Source organism: Sporobolomyces salmoneus, assembly GCF_050403485.1.
Source record: "Sporobolomyces salmoneus JCM6883 DNA, S_salmoneus_JCM6883_v1_ctg12, whole genome shotgun sequence".
Lineage (NCBI taxonomy): Eukaryota > Fungi > Basidiomycota > Microbotryomycetes > Sporidiobolales > Sporidiobolaceae > Sporobolomyces > Sporobolomyces salmoneus.
In genome coordinates this window covers 240646-255781 of record NW_027481151.1, presented here as the reverse complement: position 1 = coordinate 255781, position 15136 = coordinate 240646, and the positions used below count along the sequence as shown (strand labels likewise).

Genomic DNA, 15136 nt, shown 5'->3' with positions numbered 1-15136 from the left:
CCCTTCGTCTCCTGAGATTAGTATCCGCGGCGGCCCGAAGCGACGACGACGGAGACGAACATGAGCACAGCGGGAGAGCACGGCGGTAGACATTATGACTCTCTTGCGGGCTCGAGGTAAGCTGAACGCGGAGGAAGAAAAACGAAAAAGTAGCAACAAGGAAAACTCCCCTTCAAAATCAAGCTCTAATTCCGTTTCCTAGCTCTGCCGCGACCTCTGAATCCACCACGACCTCTTCTCCCACCTCTTCCACCTCGTCCGGCAGTCGCGGTTGTCTGTTTCTGTTCTCGCATCGGATCGAAATCGGCCGATTCTGCTGCTTCGGCGTTCTTGTGTCCTGATGCTCGAGCGTACATCCTCTCGTCTGTCAAGAGCGCAAGAAGAGGAAGGGTCAGCGGGTCGACTGAGGGTGTACCGAGATTTGAAGCGAAAAAGGCGGAGAAAGGTCTACTCACAACCTTCCTTCCAAGCCCTTGTCATAGTCGAGAGGAATAAGCTACCTCTTGGAGGTGGTGAACCATCTTTCGGCGGTCCCGGTTCTCGTTTCGAATTGACCTTGCCGATGAATCCGGGTCCTCCTCCCGCCGCCGCTCGGTTTTGTTGAGTCATCGAAGGTCCGCTCTCTTCAATGATGAGATCGTCGTCCTCATCGTCGTCGTCGATGTTGATCACCGTCTTGTGTAACGAATTTCCACCTCCCGCTCCTCCTCCTCCTCCTCGAGCAGCAGAAGCGTTCCTTTCGATCTCGTCCAGCATTCCCCAATCCTCATCGTCGTCGATGTATCCATCTCCGAAGTCGTACTCATCATCCTCATCCTCATCCTGCCCTTCTCCGTCTTGACTTGGAAAGAGTTCTTTCGCTAAATCATTACTGTTTCCGCCTCCTGATCCTCTCGACTTCGAAGGACCGGCGACGGGCTGTTGTTGACGACTTCGAGATGTTTGCTGATGACCTGAACCTCCTCCTCCTCCCAAATCATCGGTATCCGGTTCGTCGAGTTGAGGCATGCATTGTTCGAGATGAGCGTTCAAGCGATTCGTCGGGACCTGCTCGAATCCAGATAGAGAACATTGTGGAGAGAATCAGTGACTATATAAGCGGCGAGTAAAGGAGAGAGAGAAAGCTCACGGTTTCGTTGCAAACTTGACAAGTTGACGTCGTCGCTGATCGCTTCTGATTGCTCGTACCGGTATTCGTGACAGGTCTGAAGGGTGAAGGTTTCGATCCTCCTGCTTCCGCCGTCGTCGACGCGTTTCCGTTGACCCCGCTTCTCCTCGCCTTCAATTTCTCCAACCCTTCCAACCTCTTCCTCTTCATCCTGTTCGCAACTGTCTCGTATTTCCCTCCTCCTTCACTACCACTGCTACTGCCCTGTATCTCGTCATCGTCCTGATCATCGCCGAGATCCAAGATTTTCTGTCGCTGTTCACTCAAAGATCGCAACTGAGCGCTCTTTTCCCCAGGTTTCGCTTTCGGTTTTGAGGTCGACGCTCGAGCAGGTTGATTGTCGATACCCCAGAAGGACTTCGGAGGCGGAGGAGGAGGTCCTTCGATAGGTTCGAGTTGAGGAGAAGGAGATCGAGATGGACGAGTGACAGATTTCCGTTTTCGAGTAGTCGTTGACGTTTTCGCCGGAGGTTTCTTCGTCGTAGTTTTCGATTTTGCTGCACGAGATTTGGCGGTTGTGACGGGAGGGTCCGAAGATAAACTAGTCGCGTTTGTACTGTTTGAAGTTCTCCGACTTTTCCGGCTCCCTCCTTCATCTTCGTCCTCTGCTGCCGTTTCCGAAGTACTCCCGTGGTCTACCTGTTGACGTTTCCTCGTAGCTGCTCGACTCGGAGGAGTACTTCCTTGCCAGCCTGCTTTCTGCCTCGCGAGATTCCTCAATTCATCTCCGTGTCGATCGAGCTGAGTTGAACTGATTCCGAAGACTTGATTGGGAGGTGGTAGATCGTCATCGGATGTTCCAGAGAGTACTTCGACGGTCCGACTAGGCTTCTTCTTCGTCGTCGTCGTTGATTTCTTCTTGTTGTTGACAGTTTTCTCCTTTTCTTTCCCCTTTCCCTTTCCCTTCTTCGGGCTCTTCTTCTCCTCTTGACCATCTACGATCTCTAAATCACTCGAACTCGCTTCCTCTTCTTGTTCGTCCCTCGATTGTACCCATTTCTCTCGTTTCCTCCTTTCCTTGTTCAACTTTTTCTCCTCCCTCGCGCGTTTACTCTGAGCTAGTTCTTGTGGTCGGGAGAAGAATGACGTGGTGTTTGCTTCTGAATCGGAGGAGGAAGAGGATTGGGAATTGCTTGTGGACATCAACGCGTTTGGAGACGCGTGTCAATTGAGGTGGCGAGGGAGCGAGAGTCGGCTGAGGTCGTTCGAGAGGATCGTCTGCAGTGTTGTAGCCGAAGTCGAGTGAAGAGGTAGTGGAAGAGACGAAGAAGGAGCGGGAAATCGGAAACTCGTTTGATCAACAACCAAGTCATCCTCCCACTCTCTCTGAACGCGCTATTCGATGAGTTACTACCTAGGTGAGTACTCTTTGAATGATCTGACACGCGTACGGTGCAGCTAACTCGAGCCTCGCCCTCTTTCTGACAGTGTTGGTCGGTACTCTCGACAATCCCCTCTATGAGACCTACCTAACAAGTGCGAAAGCATCCTCCTCGACTACTATCTCAATAACTTCTCCGACCGCACAACAAACGAATCCGCAGAACGCTCAGACGAGTCATCAGTCTCCGACTTCGTTTTCGATTTTCGGAACTTCTTCCCCGAATCCTCCGCCTTCTTCTGGACCTGGAGGAACGAAACTGAGCAACGTGGGATATGGACACAAGACGGGGCCGAATGGGAAACATGTGATGCAATTGGTTGCTCATGCGAGTTTGGACGTTGTTGAAGACGTTCAATGGACGAATGGAGCTATGTGAGCACTATCTCGAGCCTGTCGCTGGCGAGTGCTATCTGATGACCTCTGTTGTGACGTAGGTACCTGAAGTCGATCGACAAGTTTCATGAATGGACAGTTTCAGTTTGGTTAACTCCTGGAGGTGAGGCTTCTCTCTCGCTCTCTCCCGCATTGCTTCCAGCACTGACTCAACTGGCCCATCTTCGACGACATTGTAGGTGTCAAGATCATCCTGCTACACGAGTTGAAGAATGACGATGGGATTCGTTTGTTCTTTCAAGAAACTTGGGAAAACTATGTCAAGGTGAGCTCGACTCTCCTCCTCTACCCCCACGCAATCAATACTCAAAGCCTCTCGTATTCGTACAGACGCTACTAAACCCGTTCCATGAGCTCAACGCACCGATACGAAGTCCGACATTCGATCAGCGGATCAAAGCGAGTGCGAAAAAACACCTATGATGCCCTGGACCTCTCTCGTCCTTTGCTCGCTTTCTTTCGGGAGGCTCTTTACGCACCGCAAGAATAATCGTTCGTGTATCTGTCTGGTTGTTGCAGGGCTGTCTATTCAGTTTCGCTTGTTGTAATCAATTTGTCCAAGTTTTGCTTTTTCACGCTGCTGTCTCGCATGCCTTCCTACCGCAATGGTCGCGATCACTAGACTTGCATCGTCAGCATTGAGGCCCCGAGCTCCTAGTCGTCTGAAGCCAATTCGAATTGCACTTCGACCCCCGCCGACTTCTTTCTCTTCCGCGTCATCTCCGTTTCTGCGTCTACATCACTAGAATGGTATGAATTCGGGGTCACCGCGCTCATACGAAGCTTCCCAAGACTGACCCTCCCTTTACACGCAATGAATAGGCCGGAGCGAATTCGAAACGAATCGCGTCTGAGAACGCTAAACAACTTACTCTGCTGCGACTGGGTACCGCCGTATCATCTGTACGTTCACTCTCTACCACCACCGCCAAGTCTGGGCTCACAACTCAGCCGAATGAGTGATAGATTATCTACATCTTACATCTCTTCATCTTCTCGTCCGGCCGCACGAAATGGAGGATCTTCATGTTTGTCGCGACGTTGACGAGCGAGTTGAGTACTTGGCAACAATTGGAGACAATGGCTAGTCGAGGTCAAGCGATTTTCGAGGGAAAAGGGTTAATCCAGTTGAGCTCTCTTTCTCTTCGTGCCTCGTTCGTAGGAGGGACTTACTGACGGAGATCACGAGAATGTAGATACATGTTCGATCTGATCTATATCACTTGGTTCGTTCATGTTGCGACCGCGTTGGTGTGGGCGAAGTTTTGGTACCTATTCTGGGTCGTAAGCTCTCCCTCTCTCCACGATTTCTGAGGTACTTCTGCCATCTGGCATGACGGTATCTGACTGTTCGCCACTCGCCGTGAGTAGATCCCCGGATACGGTCTCTACAAGCTATCGTCCTTTTTCTTCCCTCAACTCTTCTCCTCCCTCACCGGTACCCCGGCTCCCGCTTCCACTCGAAACGGGATCACAGCACCCGCCGCAGGCGTTCAAGATGGGGTTACTAACGAGATCCTCTCGAAACGACAAGAGAAATTGAAAAAGCGGGTCGAGAAAGGAGATCCGAGGGCGATTGCGAAGAATCAGGAGAAACAAATGTTGCAACAGAGGATCGAGAAGCAGAACGCTGCGAAGACTAAGAATCAGGATTAGGGGAAAGCGTGCGAAAGGCGGATATCAGGCAGAAGAGACTCCGAAAACGGTTGAGTATTCAAATCATTCTTATCTTGCAAACCACCATATTCCTATCAGTCCTCTCGCTGTCCTATCGCTCGGCGCCGAGAGTAGATCGGGCTTCGATTTGGAATAACTCGTGCATGTTCGAGATTGCCGCACCTTGCTCCTGAGTGGGTTAAAAGAATCTTGTGCTTCAATTGCTCGATGTGAGATATGAAAACGTAACGAGTCGAGAGCGAGAGAGAAAGGTTGAACAAGAGGAGGAGAGAGAGAGAAGTAGCTACAAACAATCGTTTACGAACCGATTCGAGAGAGGGTAAACGAAACCCTGAAAATCAAGAAGAGATCCAAGAAAGAACCAAAATGCGAGACGTGCGAGGATGGTGGAGGAAGACGAGAGTTGGAGATAGAAGGTGCTTGCGAAGGAACGAGAGAGGGAGAGAGACACGAAGTGTGAACAGGGTCCAAGAGGCGGGAGAGAGGGAATCTTTGAACGATAGATTGTGACAAGATTGAAGGAGAAGAGGGGTAAGCTAGTTTGAACAAGGGAGGGAGATAGCGAGCAGCGAGACGAGAGTTTGCGAGGGCGAGAGGGAACAGATTTTGAGTCGATTTTGAGAGAGGTTCTGAGGTTTTAGTTCGAGGACGTGGCAAAGTTAGGAGGTAACTCTTGAATCTTGCATCGGTAGAAGCTTTCGATACTTCTGAGCATGTCGACTTCGCTAGGAGTGACGATGTTCAAAATCATCGAAGAGGTTTTCGGAGCAAAGTTCGAAGAACTCGTCGAAGCGCACGAGATTCTGCAGAAACAGAAACGTTAATCAATTTACTGCCCGTCTGACAGAATGGGTCCTGATACCGCGAGATGGCTCACCGATGAATGTAATCTTCGACGGCACGAGGAAGATCGAAATTGATTACGAGTCCGACTTGTTGAACGTCGGCCAAGTTTCGACTCAGAGCGTCGTAGATGACGAGAACCTTCTTTGGTGAGACACCGGGACGAGGTGGTGCAGTCGAACGGAACTTGGTGATGACTTGTTGGCGAGCCGAGGTGCTAAGCTCTTGGTGCTGTACGGCGTTAAAAGCCAGTGGTCAGTTGACTCGTTAGAGAATCCACGGTGAGAATCATGACGACGTACGAGAGCATGAGCTTCGATCGATCGAGTACCAAGCTTGTATTGAATCGCTTCTATGTTTTCGGGAGACGAGGCGAAAATGACCTGCGCGCAAATGAGAGAGTAAGCGTTTGCGACTCAACGTGTGGGCGCTCGTCAGAGACGTACAGCATGATCGAAAGTGTGATCCTCGCAAAGGTCTGCTAGAGCTTCGAGTTTCCATTCTCGAGCGTTCGTAGCTTCGAGGCGACCAGCGCCAATGACTTTGCTTCCCTTTGCTGCAGATCCCACCGCGAGATACCTGCAGAGTGTAGAAGTACGTCAATACCGAGTCCTTCCAGGCCCAGCCGAGACGGAAGAACTCACAAGTAGTACTGTTTCAAACTCCTCATGCTCGGACTCGAACCGTCTCCGCCGTCATTCCTTCGCACCAATACTCTAACCGGTTCCTTCAATTGGAGAGTCGAAGCAAAGTTGAGTACGTCTTGAGGTACCGTGCAACTGAAGATCGCAACTTGACGCTCGACTGTCGATTGTTGAGCCGTCGAAGCGAGAGAAGCGTTCGAACCGTACCGAGCCATCGGGGCGGAATCGAAGGCTCCCGGTAGCTGAGAGCGACTTGTCGTCGGCGATCCATGGACAGAGGTGGAAGAGTTGAAAGAAGAGGAAGAAGCAGGGAGGAGTTTCGAAAGTTGCAAGACGAAATCGGACAAGTTTCGAGCGATCAATTGATCACACTCGTCGATGACGAGTAGGCGGACATCGTTGGTTGGTAGAGCCCTCGTTTGGAACAAGTCCAACATCTTCTGAGGAGTTCCGACGAGGATGTGAGGAGGAGCTTTAAGAAGAGTTTGAAGTTCGTTTTGTATATCTCCTCCTCCGGCTCCGACGCAGAGCGAAGTACGAATACCGAGAGATCCACCGAGTCCAACCGCGAGTCGTTGAGCTTGAGCGGATTGATCAACCGTCGCCGTGATTACGATCGCTTGAATTCCTCGAGGGGCAGGAGGTTGAGAGTCGAACGAACTTTGTTGAGCGAGGAGAGACGCCTGAGTGAAGATAAGTTGCAGCATCGGAATAACGTAGGATTGAATCCGTTCTTGAATCGCCGGGGCTTGAGCGACAACGTCTTGACCTCGAACGACACAAGGGATCGATTTACTCTGAATCTTGGTTGGGGGTCCGAGTCTAATTATTCGTGGCAAGCTGTGAGCAATGGCCTTTCGCGACCGTGCGAACAGAATGGAACTTACCCGTATTTCGCGACGGCTCTGAATAGATCGTTTCCGATACCTAAGAGTTCCCACTTGCTTCCAAGCGAGCCAGGAGGATTCGCAGTCGGTCCAGGTTGGCCTCCGCTACCGAGCATGGGCGAGTTGACTGCACTCGGAGGACCTGCTCCGAGCATAGGTGACGAGATTCCTCCTTCCCAGGCCGAAGAGCTCGAGATCGTGTCGAAGGACTGCAACAAATACGATAACGACGAGGCGTGAGTGAAAATTATCACGACGAGAAAGAGACTTCAAAACTCACGCCCTGTTCCATTCTCAGTCCTCCACCGGAACCAGCTCCTCCCGGCAGCTGACTACTTCTCAAGCTCGCGCTCCTCCCAAGTCCACCTTGACTGACCGACCTCAACCCCGTTCCTCCTTTTCCGTTTCCACTTCCACCTCCAAGAAGAGATCCTCCAGGAGTCGTAACTCCTAATCCAGACGACGCACCGAGTGTCTCTCGCTTCCACCCATTGTTGAGACCACCAGCGCTCTCGAGCATCGAATTACCGGAAATCGAAACGGGTAAGGACAATTGCCTCGAGCTCATTCCGATCGACGCGGGTCCTCCTCCTCCTCCTGCAGCAGCTGCAGCTCGTTCAGCTTTCACCGCTTGTCGGACTGGGTTCCCTCCGATTCCGCCTGGGGAAGTCGAGAAACCGTGTAAACCGTGTCCGTTCGAAGAGAGCAAGTTTGAGACGGTCGAGGTGAGCGAGTTGACTTGTTGGGTCAACAGTTCGATTTGTTTGTCTTTCAAGTCGTCAGGCTGGGCGACATTGCCGTGAGGAGGTTGGAAGAAGTTGATCGGAGCGGAATGAGGAGAGAGGGGAGAAGTCGAAGCGAGAAGAGTCGAATTCGAATGGTTCGAACCTGATCCCTGGAACGAGTTGCCTCGAGATAGAGGAATTGGTTGAGGGAAAGCAGGAGAATGATGCGGGGAAGGCGAACGTAGAGTGAGGAGAGGTGAATCGGTTTCTCGTTCGTGAGATTGGCGGTGATCGAATGATGGGCGGGTCGACGGCTGCTGTTGTTGCTGTTGGTAAACGAGGGATCGAAGGAAACTGACTTCTTCTCGGAGACCTTTGAACTCGGTTGCGAGGAGACTCGAAAGGTCGGAAACGTTCGATTCGAGATTGTTCACTTTCGTCGAGAGCGATTCGAACGACGAAGAATGAGGCACACCGCTGCTACTGCTGCCGTTGTTATTGTACATCTCGAGAGGTCCAGGAGATGAGGACCGCGAATTCGAAAAGACGTTCAGCCCTCCTCCTCCGCTGGTCGAAACAAGAGAAGTCGTGGAAGAAGCCGAGTTTGGGTTCTGAAAGAACTGCGACGATTGATGCGGAATCGGGGCGAGGTTGTTTGGAGAATGAAGGAAAGGGACGTCAGAGGTTGAAGAAGTCGAAGGAGCTTGCGAGACGCTGTCGAGGGAAAGGGACGGAGTGTTCGCTCCCGAAGTTCGTTCACGAGATTGAGGTAGAACGTCGAGAATGAAAGATGAAGGTCGACTCTTGACTTGATTCTGGGGTCCTCCTCCTCCTCCCGCATCAGAATTCGCAGAAGAAGGTGCTGCGAGAGAATCGAGGATCCCGGCTGGCAAATTCAACGCGAGTTCTTCCTGACTCCGTTCGACGCTTGGTGACGGGGTCAGCGACCGCCTCGCATCTCCAATCGCACCTGGTCCCATGCTGCTCTGCCTCCTTTGTTCTCCTACGGCGCCAGCGCCTGAACTCCCCAAGTTGTTTCCGTTTGCGAACAGTTCCTCCCTCGAAACGACAACATCTCCCGCGCTCGATGCATCCCGGAACGACCTCCTTTCGACGAGAGGATAAGGTCTCGTGTTGTCGAGGATCCCATAGCTTGGTTGACCGCCGGTTCCGGGCGAAAGTGCCGGCGAATGAGCTCCTCCCGAAAAAGTCGTGCGGAACTCGACTGGACTCGAGCTTGGAGAGATTGCAGAGGTTGATGTATTCGATGAGAACGGATCGAGGCTTGAAGAAGAAGAAGAAGGGAAGAAGGAAGATGGAGAGGAAAGACCGCTTCGAGGTGGAGTTGGCTGGAACTGACTGCCTGGCGCGCGAGAGAAGGAAGGTTGGGACATTGAAGATCTAAAGGTCTACTGTAGGTTACGAAAGGAGCGACTGGTGCATCGAAGAGAGAAGGGGAGAGCTGTCGGCGAGAGTAGCGAACACGAACTAGTCAAGAGAGCGTGATGAGCGCGTGTATCGGTTGGTGCGATACTCAAAGGAGCTTACCTAGAGCAGTAGATGAGTATAGAGCGTGTCACTCTCCCGAAAGAGCAGAGTGGAGAGCGAAAGGAACTCTTCGAGAAGATCTCGGATTCCTTCTGAGCCGCTTCATCTCACAGCTCACTCTATCTCAAACCACTCTTCGCGATGGACAAGCTAGGTAGACAACTACGCCGACTAACCCTCGAAACCCGACCTTGCGTTCCCGTTCGATCTTTCTCTACCTCTTTCCGCTCCTCTCAAACCTCACCTTATCCCTTCTCCTCGTCCGTTCAAGTCTTCCCTGCCGCACCTACACCTTTACCAGTCCCTACCGATTCCCTCCTACGCACTCTCAATGCCCATCTCACCTCTCAGCATTCGAACTCTCAAGCTTACCTCGACTTGTTCTCGAGGAGATCGAAACAACGACTCTTGCCCGGTTCAGTCCTCACCGTGACCTCGTACAGCATTCCTCCAACTACGGAGAACCCTACCCCAGCGACGACGGTATTCTCCGGAGTTTTGATCGCATCGAGGAGGAGGCATCAAGGGAGGGATACCTCGATCAGACTGAGGAACTTGGTGGGAAGGACCGGAGTAGAAATGAGTTTCAAGGTGTTCAGTCCCTTGATCAAGGATATCAAGGTCGTACAAAGGGCGGAAACGAGTGGACCGGCAGTAGTTGGAAAGGATGGAGTCGAGTTGCCGAGAAGGAAACCTGCGTTGAAAGCAGCGAGAAGGGCAAAGATGTACTTTGTCAGGGATCAACCAAACAGGTGAGCTACCATGCCTTGTCTCGCTCGCGACTTGGGAGTCGAAACTGATTAAACATCCCTCGATTTTGCGTCTCTCGCGAAACCCAGGCTCGTTTCGGTTGCGGGTATCGTTCGACAGGCAAGGGAGAAGGAAGCTGCGCTCGCATCGAGGAAGAGGCGGTAAACAGATTCGAGTGCGAATGGTTCAAGCCCAAATTTATAGGGGAGGACCACGATCACCTTGCAAACACATCGCTCATTTCCCCAACCTCGTTTCCTCGTATCAGTTGGCGTCCTATGTGTGCTGATCCGAGTGTCGAGCTCGAAGAGGCGCGCTCCGTCGTCGCTCGCTTCCCGAGAGTTTTCTGCCAAATGACTGAAGTTTCGTGAACCCTTCTCGCGATCGTTGCCTTGTTTTCCGGACGCTTCGAAAAAAGGTGTCCCGTTGTTCGGGGAGGAAGTGATCACCTCAGAAGTCCGCGCAACTCGACCGCGAACTCTCGGAAGTCCAGCTGAGCGAAATGCGAGAATCGCGGCTTCTTCTCTTCCTCTCACCTCCGCATTCTTATAACTATGGCGCCTACACCCATTCTTCCTGATCCTGACTTCAACTGGGACAAGGTAAGCCCCCGGATCCTCAGCCTGTTCAGCCGCATTCCCGTTTCATCATAACCTGAATTTACTTACGCTTTGACTCTGTCCTACCTCATCCGAACCCGTATCTGGGACTACTCTATGACAGGTGGGGCGCTCTCTTTCCACCGCCTGCTTCTCCGAGCTCCCGGCTGACTTCACTCTCCCCCCTCTTTCCTCCCCCGCTTCTCTGCCCGATGACTCTTGCACTGCTAGCTCGCTTTCGACCTGTATCCTACGAAAGGATACGTCAAGTACGAGTACAAGAATGGAGCATGGGGCAAGGCTGAATGGGTAGAAGAACCTTACCTTAAGATGCACGGTAGGTCTTCTCCGCTTTCCCTGTCTCATGGTGTATATGCTGATCATCCTCGTCGAATCAATGCATAGTCGGATCGGTCGCTCTCAACTACGGAGTCAGTTGCTTCGAAGGTTGCAAAGGTGAGCGGTCTTTCTGAGATTTGTCGAAGTTCGCTCGTCTGTTGCTGAAGCCTTGCCTCTCTACTCTCTCCAGCTTTCCGGCACCCGGATTCTCAAGTCAGAATCTTCCGACCCGACCAAAACGCCTCCCGTATGCAACACTCTGGCGACATTATCTGTATCCCCGAAGTCCCGAAAGAGACTTTCCTCGAAGCCGTCAGTCTCGCCGTTGGGGGAAATTTGCACCTCGTCCCCGAACACAAAGCATACGCTGCGAACGGATCGATGTATGTTCGACCTTTGTTGTTTGCGAGTGGAGCTCAGTTAGCTCTCGCTCCTCCTTCCGAGTTCACTTTCCTCGTTTACGTAACTCCGACCGGATCGTTATATGGTTCGGCGGGAGGTAAAGCGCCGGCCGTCGATGCTTTCGTCCTACATCTCTTCGACCGCGCCGCTCCCATGGGTACCGGATCTGCCAAGGTGAGTTGTCGACGCCTTACTAGTCGTCTCTTCGATACAACACCTCTGACCAGATCTCTACGTAGCTCGCTGGAAACTACGCGCCTGTTCTCAAACACCAAGGTCAGGCGAAGAAGGACGGTTACGCGATCACCCTTCACCTCGACTCAAAGACCCGTTCCTACATCGACGAATTCTCGACCTCGAACTTCCTCGCAATTAAGAAAGCTTCGTCCCCCGACGATGTCCCCACCCTCGTCGTTCCGACATCCCCTTCAATCCTCAAGAGTGTCACGACAAAGTCGATCGTGGGAATCGCAGAAAGTTTCGGATGGAAAATCGAGGCTCGACCGATTCCTTTCCAGGAGGTCGTCGATGGCGCGTTTGAAGAAGTCATGGCGTGCGGTACCGCTGCAGTGAGTCTCAAATTGCTTTCTCGTGCTGTCTCGCCTAGTCACTGAACCTACCTCCGTTGGCGCTGCCGCTAGGCTATCACTCCCATTCGATCGATCTCGTACTACACTCCCGAGGAGAAGCTCGAGAAGGTCACGATCGGAACTGGAGAAACTGGACCTCGAGTCCTCGAACGTGAGTTTTCCGCGACTCCTCTCGCCTGCTCCCCGAGAGCTGACGCTTATTCTCACACAGTCCTCGCTGAGCTTACGGGTATTCAAAGCGGTACAAGACAAGACAAGAACGATTGGTGCTGGCCGCGAGAGGGACTCGACGGATCGCTCTAGAAGAATGATCTCTTAGACGTCAACTCTTCCAAATGAAAATTCAATAAGCAGTTACCACCTATTACGTATACATGTCTTTGAAACGCCGAAAACGAAGAGTCCATGGCAGTTCCAGAGGGATTCGGACCATCCTCGCTCCTCGAACTGAGTCAATTGACGTTCCGATCAATTCTCTTCCTCAGTCTCGCTCGCGATCAGAATCGACAAGCTCTCGCAACAGCGACAGGAGGAAGATACCGAGGATGAGAAGATGGTCGGACAACCAAACTGAATTGCGTCCGAAGTTCGCTCGTTGGGCGAATGCACCAAATTCATACGAGATACACCGAGTAATATGATTAATATCCAAGAGACGGTGTGGAAAGAGCAGGGCCAAGCTATGTACAGGAAAGCGAAAGACGAGAGCGAGAAAAAGACGAAAGATCCGATTTGAGACGAGACGAGTCAGAAGGAGTGGAAAGAGAGAAGGAGTGGAAGGAGAGTCCGTGAGTCTATAATTCAGAGACTTAGATGCAACGTCCGTGACTCAAAGTGTAGCCAGCGAAGCAGGAAGCGACACGGCACTTGGAGTTTGAGCATTGAACGTTGAGAGCTCCGGGAATTTCGAGGCAGTCTTCTCCGCCTTGTCCCGGACATCCTCCACAAGCCGTGAGGGAGTCACGGGTGTCCACACATTCGAAGGAGTCTGTCATTCGGGACGGAGAAAAGGGAATTCCAGATGTCAGCTCGGGCCCTTTTTTTGACTTTCGCTTCAACCGAGAGACACAGGGGTCTCGTAGGCGACATAGAGGGGGTGAGGTAGAGGAAAGGATGGGTACTCACTACCGTTGGGGCAGGCGGTTTCGTTCTCAGGGCAGAATTTAGCAGAGTTACCTCCAGAGGTGAAAGGGTACGAAGGAGTGTTGAAGACGAAGTTGCGACGATTTCGACGGGCTGCAGCCGAAGGGGCGAGGACGCAAGCACCGGTGGTGGTGGAAAGGGACAAGCCCGGCGCCGCACAAACGCATACGAAAGTGCCGTCCTCGTTTGACTGGAGGCTTCCTCCCGAGTTGGTGCAGTCATCTTCAGGGAGACAGGTTCCCGTGGTCGAGTCCTATATCACGGAGGGGAAACGACGAAGAAGAATACCAATGTCAGTCGTTATCATGAGGAGGAAAGATCGAAAGAATTTCGTGAAGAATGGAAAGGGGCTTCGAACGAAAGGACTTACGGCCACCGCCCCCTCATCACAGGCACAGGCGCAGTTTCCGCGACCACAGATAGCTGACGAGCCAGTCGGGCACTCAGGGCAGACGGATTGACCCTGGGAAAAAGGAAGAAAAAGAAGAAAAAACGGCGTAAACTGAGCGTCAGCGATGCTCTTGTGGTTTTCCAAAGGGGATATACAGGATAGAGAGGTATACATACAGGAGCTAGGTTGAGGAGCGATACGCAGCCGCAAACTCGAACCAAATCCAAAACGTTTGCGACGATTCCGATGTTTCCGTCCGGGCAGGAGGTCTCAGTTAAGGCATCGGCGAAGACGTCGGCGGTGACGAGAGCTGCTCGGAGAATGATGAGGATCATAGGCGAGGAGAGAAGGAGGAGAAAGGGAGGAGGACGAAAGGATGTCAGCTTTGACCTTCAATACGACGCCCCTTCCAAAGTCCCGCCGCCTCTGACACGGAGCTGTAGCACTCCAGAGAGTGTAGATAACGAAAGAGTGTACTCACCTCCGTCTTGGAGAAGTCCAAGGTCAAGATCAAGGTCGAGGAGTTGAGCCGACGAAGTGAGGGCAGCTCCGAGGAGGGTCAAGGCCGAGAAGAGAGTACGAGTCGAAACCATCTTGTTCGAGGTGTGGTAGTAAGGTGGGCTAAGAAAGTTGAGCGAAAGTGTCGAAAGAAGGAGAGAGGTAGGGAGTCGAGGAGGACTGGTGCGAGCTGGCGAGGACTGGAGAGCGAGGGGCAAAGAAGTGTGAAGAAGGAGAGAGAGAGAGTGGAGAGGTAAACGAGGGTTTTATACCTGTCACTGGACAACCGAGGACAAGAAAATCGTCTCCACGGCGCACAGCGAAGCGAAGAGAAAATCTTTCGAGATACCTCGGTTGCGAGAAAAGTTCGAACTTATGCTCTTGATATCGTACAACTTTCCTTTCTCTACGACCGTTACGATAGGATCTCCGTCGACTGCGTCACACGCAACGAAAGAACTTCTGCATTTTGTGAGTGCATCTGATTTTGCGACTCGTCGGAGAAGCATCGAACGAACGTGATTCGTGGAAGAGCTTCGACGCTCGCGCTCAGTTATTACAAAGTCTCTGAGAGCCATTTGTACAGTACGTTGCGAACCGGTGTAATCTCGTTGACAAGCTGAATGACGATGGAGGTGAAAGACTCCTCCGTGCGATCGAAGTCACCCTAGCTTAGACTGGACTCGGAGGACTCGTCACGACTGCATAACGATCAGATTCGACGCTCGAGCTTCGGTCCGAGGGCTATCACGAAGGTTTCGAGCTGATTCGGTGGAAAAAGAGAAAATCAAAACGTTCAAACGAGGGTGACGTGTCGAAGTTGGGCTCTTCGCGACTCTGCAGCTTTGCAGACTGCCGAACTGCATGTATGTACTGCAGGCTGCGAGCCTGCGACAAGCTTGCTGAACGTGGCACAAGACTCGCGAGAGCCACGGCAGGAATAAGCTTTTTCGCAACTTGCCAAAACCGGCGATCTATCGCAACTCGAAGTCCCTCCTTGTCCCCTGTCTCCCCTCAACGTACCGCCGTATCGCGGCCGAAGGATTTCCGTCGCAACTTCATGCACAGTCTGCTTTCCTATCTCCGGTAGAAACTGCTGCTTCGAGCTTACCTAGAGCCTTTTCGCCTCGGTGAAAACAGACTTTTCAAGCTGGG

General features: G+C 52.2%; 7 protein-coding genes across 7 annotated transcripts; 4 read left to right on the top strand and 3 right to left on the bottom strand.

The window, feature by feature from the left end:
* Positions 1 to 185: 185 nt before the first annotated feature.
* On the bottom strand, positions 186 to 2311 carry JCM6883_004732 (uncharacterized protein; the record flags this gene model as incomplete). Its single annotated transcript, XM_076630817.1, has 3 exons — positions 186 to 364; positions 456 to 1047; positions 1130 to 2311. The coding sequence occupies 3 exons, from the start codon at positions 2309 to 2311 to the stop codon at positions 186 to 188; spliced, it is 1953 nt and encodes a 650-aa protein (XP_076489241.1).
* A 199-nt stretch (positions 2312 to 2510) lies between these two features.
* TRS20 (TRAPP subunit TRS20) lies at positions 2511 to 3368 on the top strand (the record flags this gene model as incomplete). Its single annotated transcript, XM_076630816.1, has 5 exons — positions 2511 to 2526; positions 2597 to 2924; positions 2987 to 3048; positions 3125 to 3210; positions 3276 to 3368. 5 exons carry the CDS (start codon positions 2511 to 2513, stop codon positions 3366 to 3368), a joined length of 585 nt encoding a protein of 194 aa, XP_076489240.1.
* Positions 3369 to 3692: 324 nt separating this feature from the next.
* SND2 (Snd2p) lies at positions 3693 to 4601 on the top strand (the record flags this gene model as incomplete). Its single annotated transcript, XM_076630815.1, has 5 exons — positions 3693 to 3695; positions 3768 to 3848; positions 3912 to 4072; positions 4142 to 4229; positions 4317 to 4601. 5 exons carry the CDS (start codon positions 3693 to 3695, stop codon positions 4599 to 4601), a joined length of 618 nt encoding a protein of 205 aa, XP_076489239.1.
* Positions 4602 to 5259: 658 nt separating this feature from the next.
* Positions 5260 to 9115, bottom strand: JCM6883_004729 (uncharacterized protein; the record flags this gene model as incomplete). Its single annotated transcript, XM_076630814.1, has 7 exons — positions 5260 to 5425; positions 5500 to 5696; positions 5768 to 5848; positions 5912 to 6044; positions 6110 to 6931; positions 6997 to 7205; positions 7277 to 9115. The coding sequence occupies 7 exons, from the start codon at positions 9113 to 9115 to the stop codon at positions 5260 to 5262; spliced, it is 3447 nt and encodes a 1148-aa protein (XP_076489238.1).
* Positions 9116 to 9410: 295 nt separating this feature from the next.
* On the top strand, positions 9411 to 10025 carry IMG1 (mitochondrial 54S ribosomal protein bL19m IMG1; the record flags this gene model as incomplete). The annotated part of the gene is made up of 1 exon (XM_076630813.1): positions 9411 to 10025. The coding sequence occupies one exon, from the start codon at positions 9411 to 9413 to the stop codon at positions 10023 to 10025; it is 615 nt and encodes a 204-aa protein (XP_076489237.1).
* Positions 10026 to 10573: 548 nt separating this feature from the next.
* JCM6883_004727 (uncharacterized protein) lies at positions 10574 to 12252 on the top strand (the record flags this gene model as incomplete). Its single annotated transcript, XM_076630812.1, has 7 exons — positions 10574 to 10621; positions 10850 to 10955; positions 11024 to 11074; positions 11148 to 11533; positions 11599 to 11928; positions 12001 to 12100; positions 12161 to 12252. 7 exons carry the CDS (start codon positions 10574 to 10576, stop codon positions 12250 to 12252), a joined length of 1113 nt encoding a protein of 370 aa, XP_076489236.1.
* A 506-nt stretch (positions 12253 to 12758) lies between these two features.
* Positions 12759 to 14076, bottom strand: JCM6883_004726 (uncharacterized protein; the record flags this gene model as incomplete). The annotated part of the gene is made up of 5 exons (XM_076630811.1): positions 12759 to 12937; positions 13075 to 13345; positions 13463 to 13555; positions 13660 to 13793; positions 13965 to 14076. The coding sequence occupies 5 exons, from the start codon at positions 14074 to 14076 to the stop codon at positions 12759 to 12761; spliced, it is 789 nt and encodes a 262-aa protein (XP_076489235.1).
* Positions 14077 to 15136: the final 1060 nt, after the last annotated feature.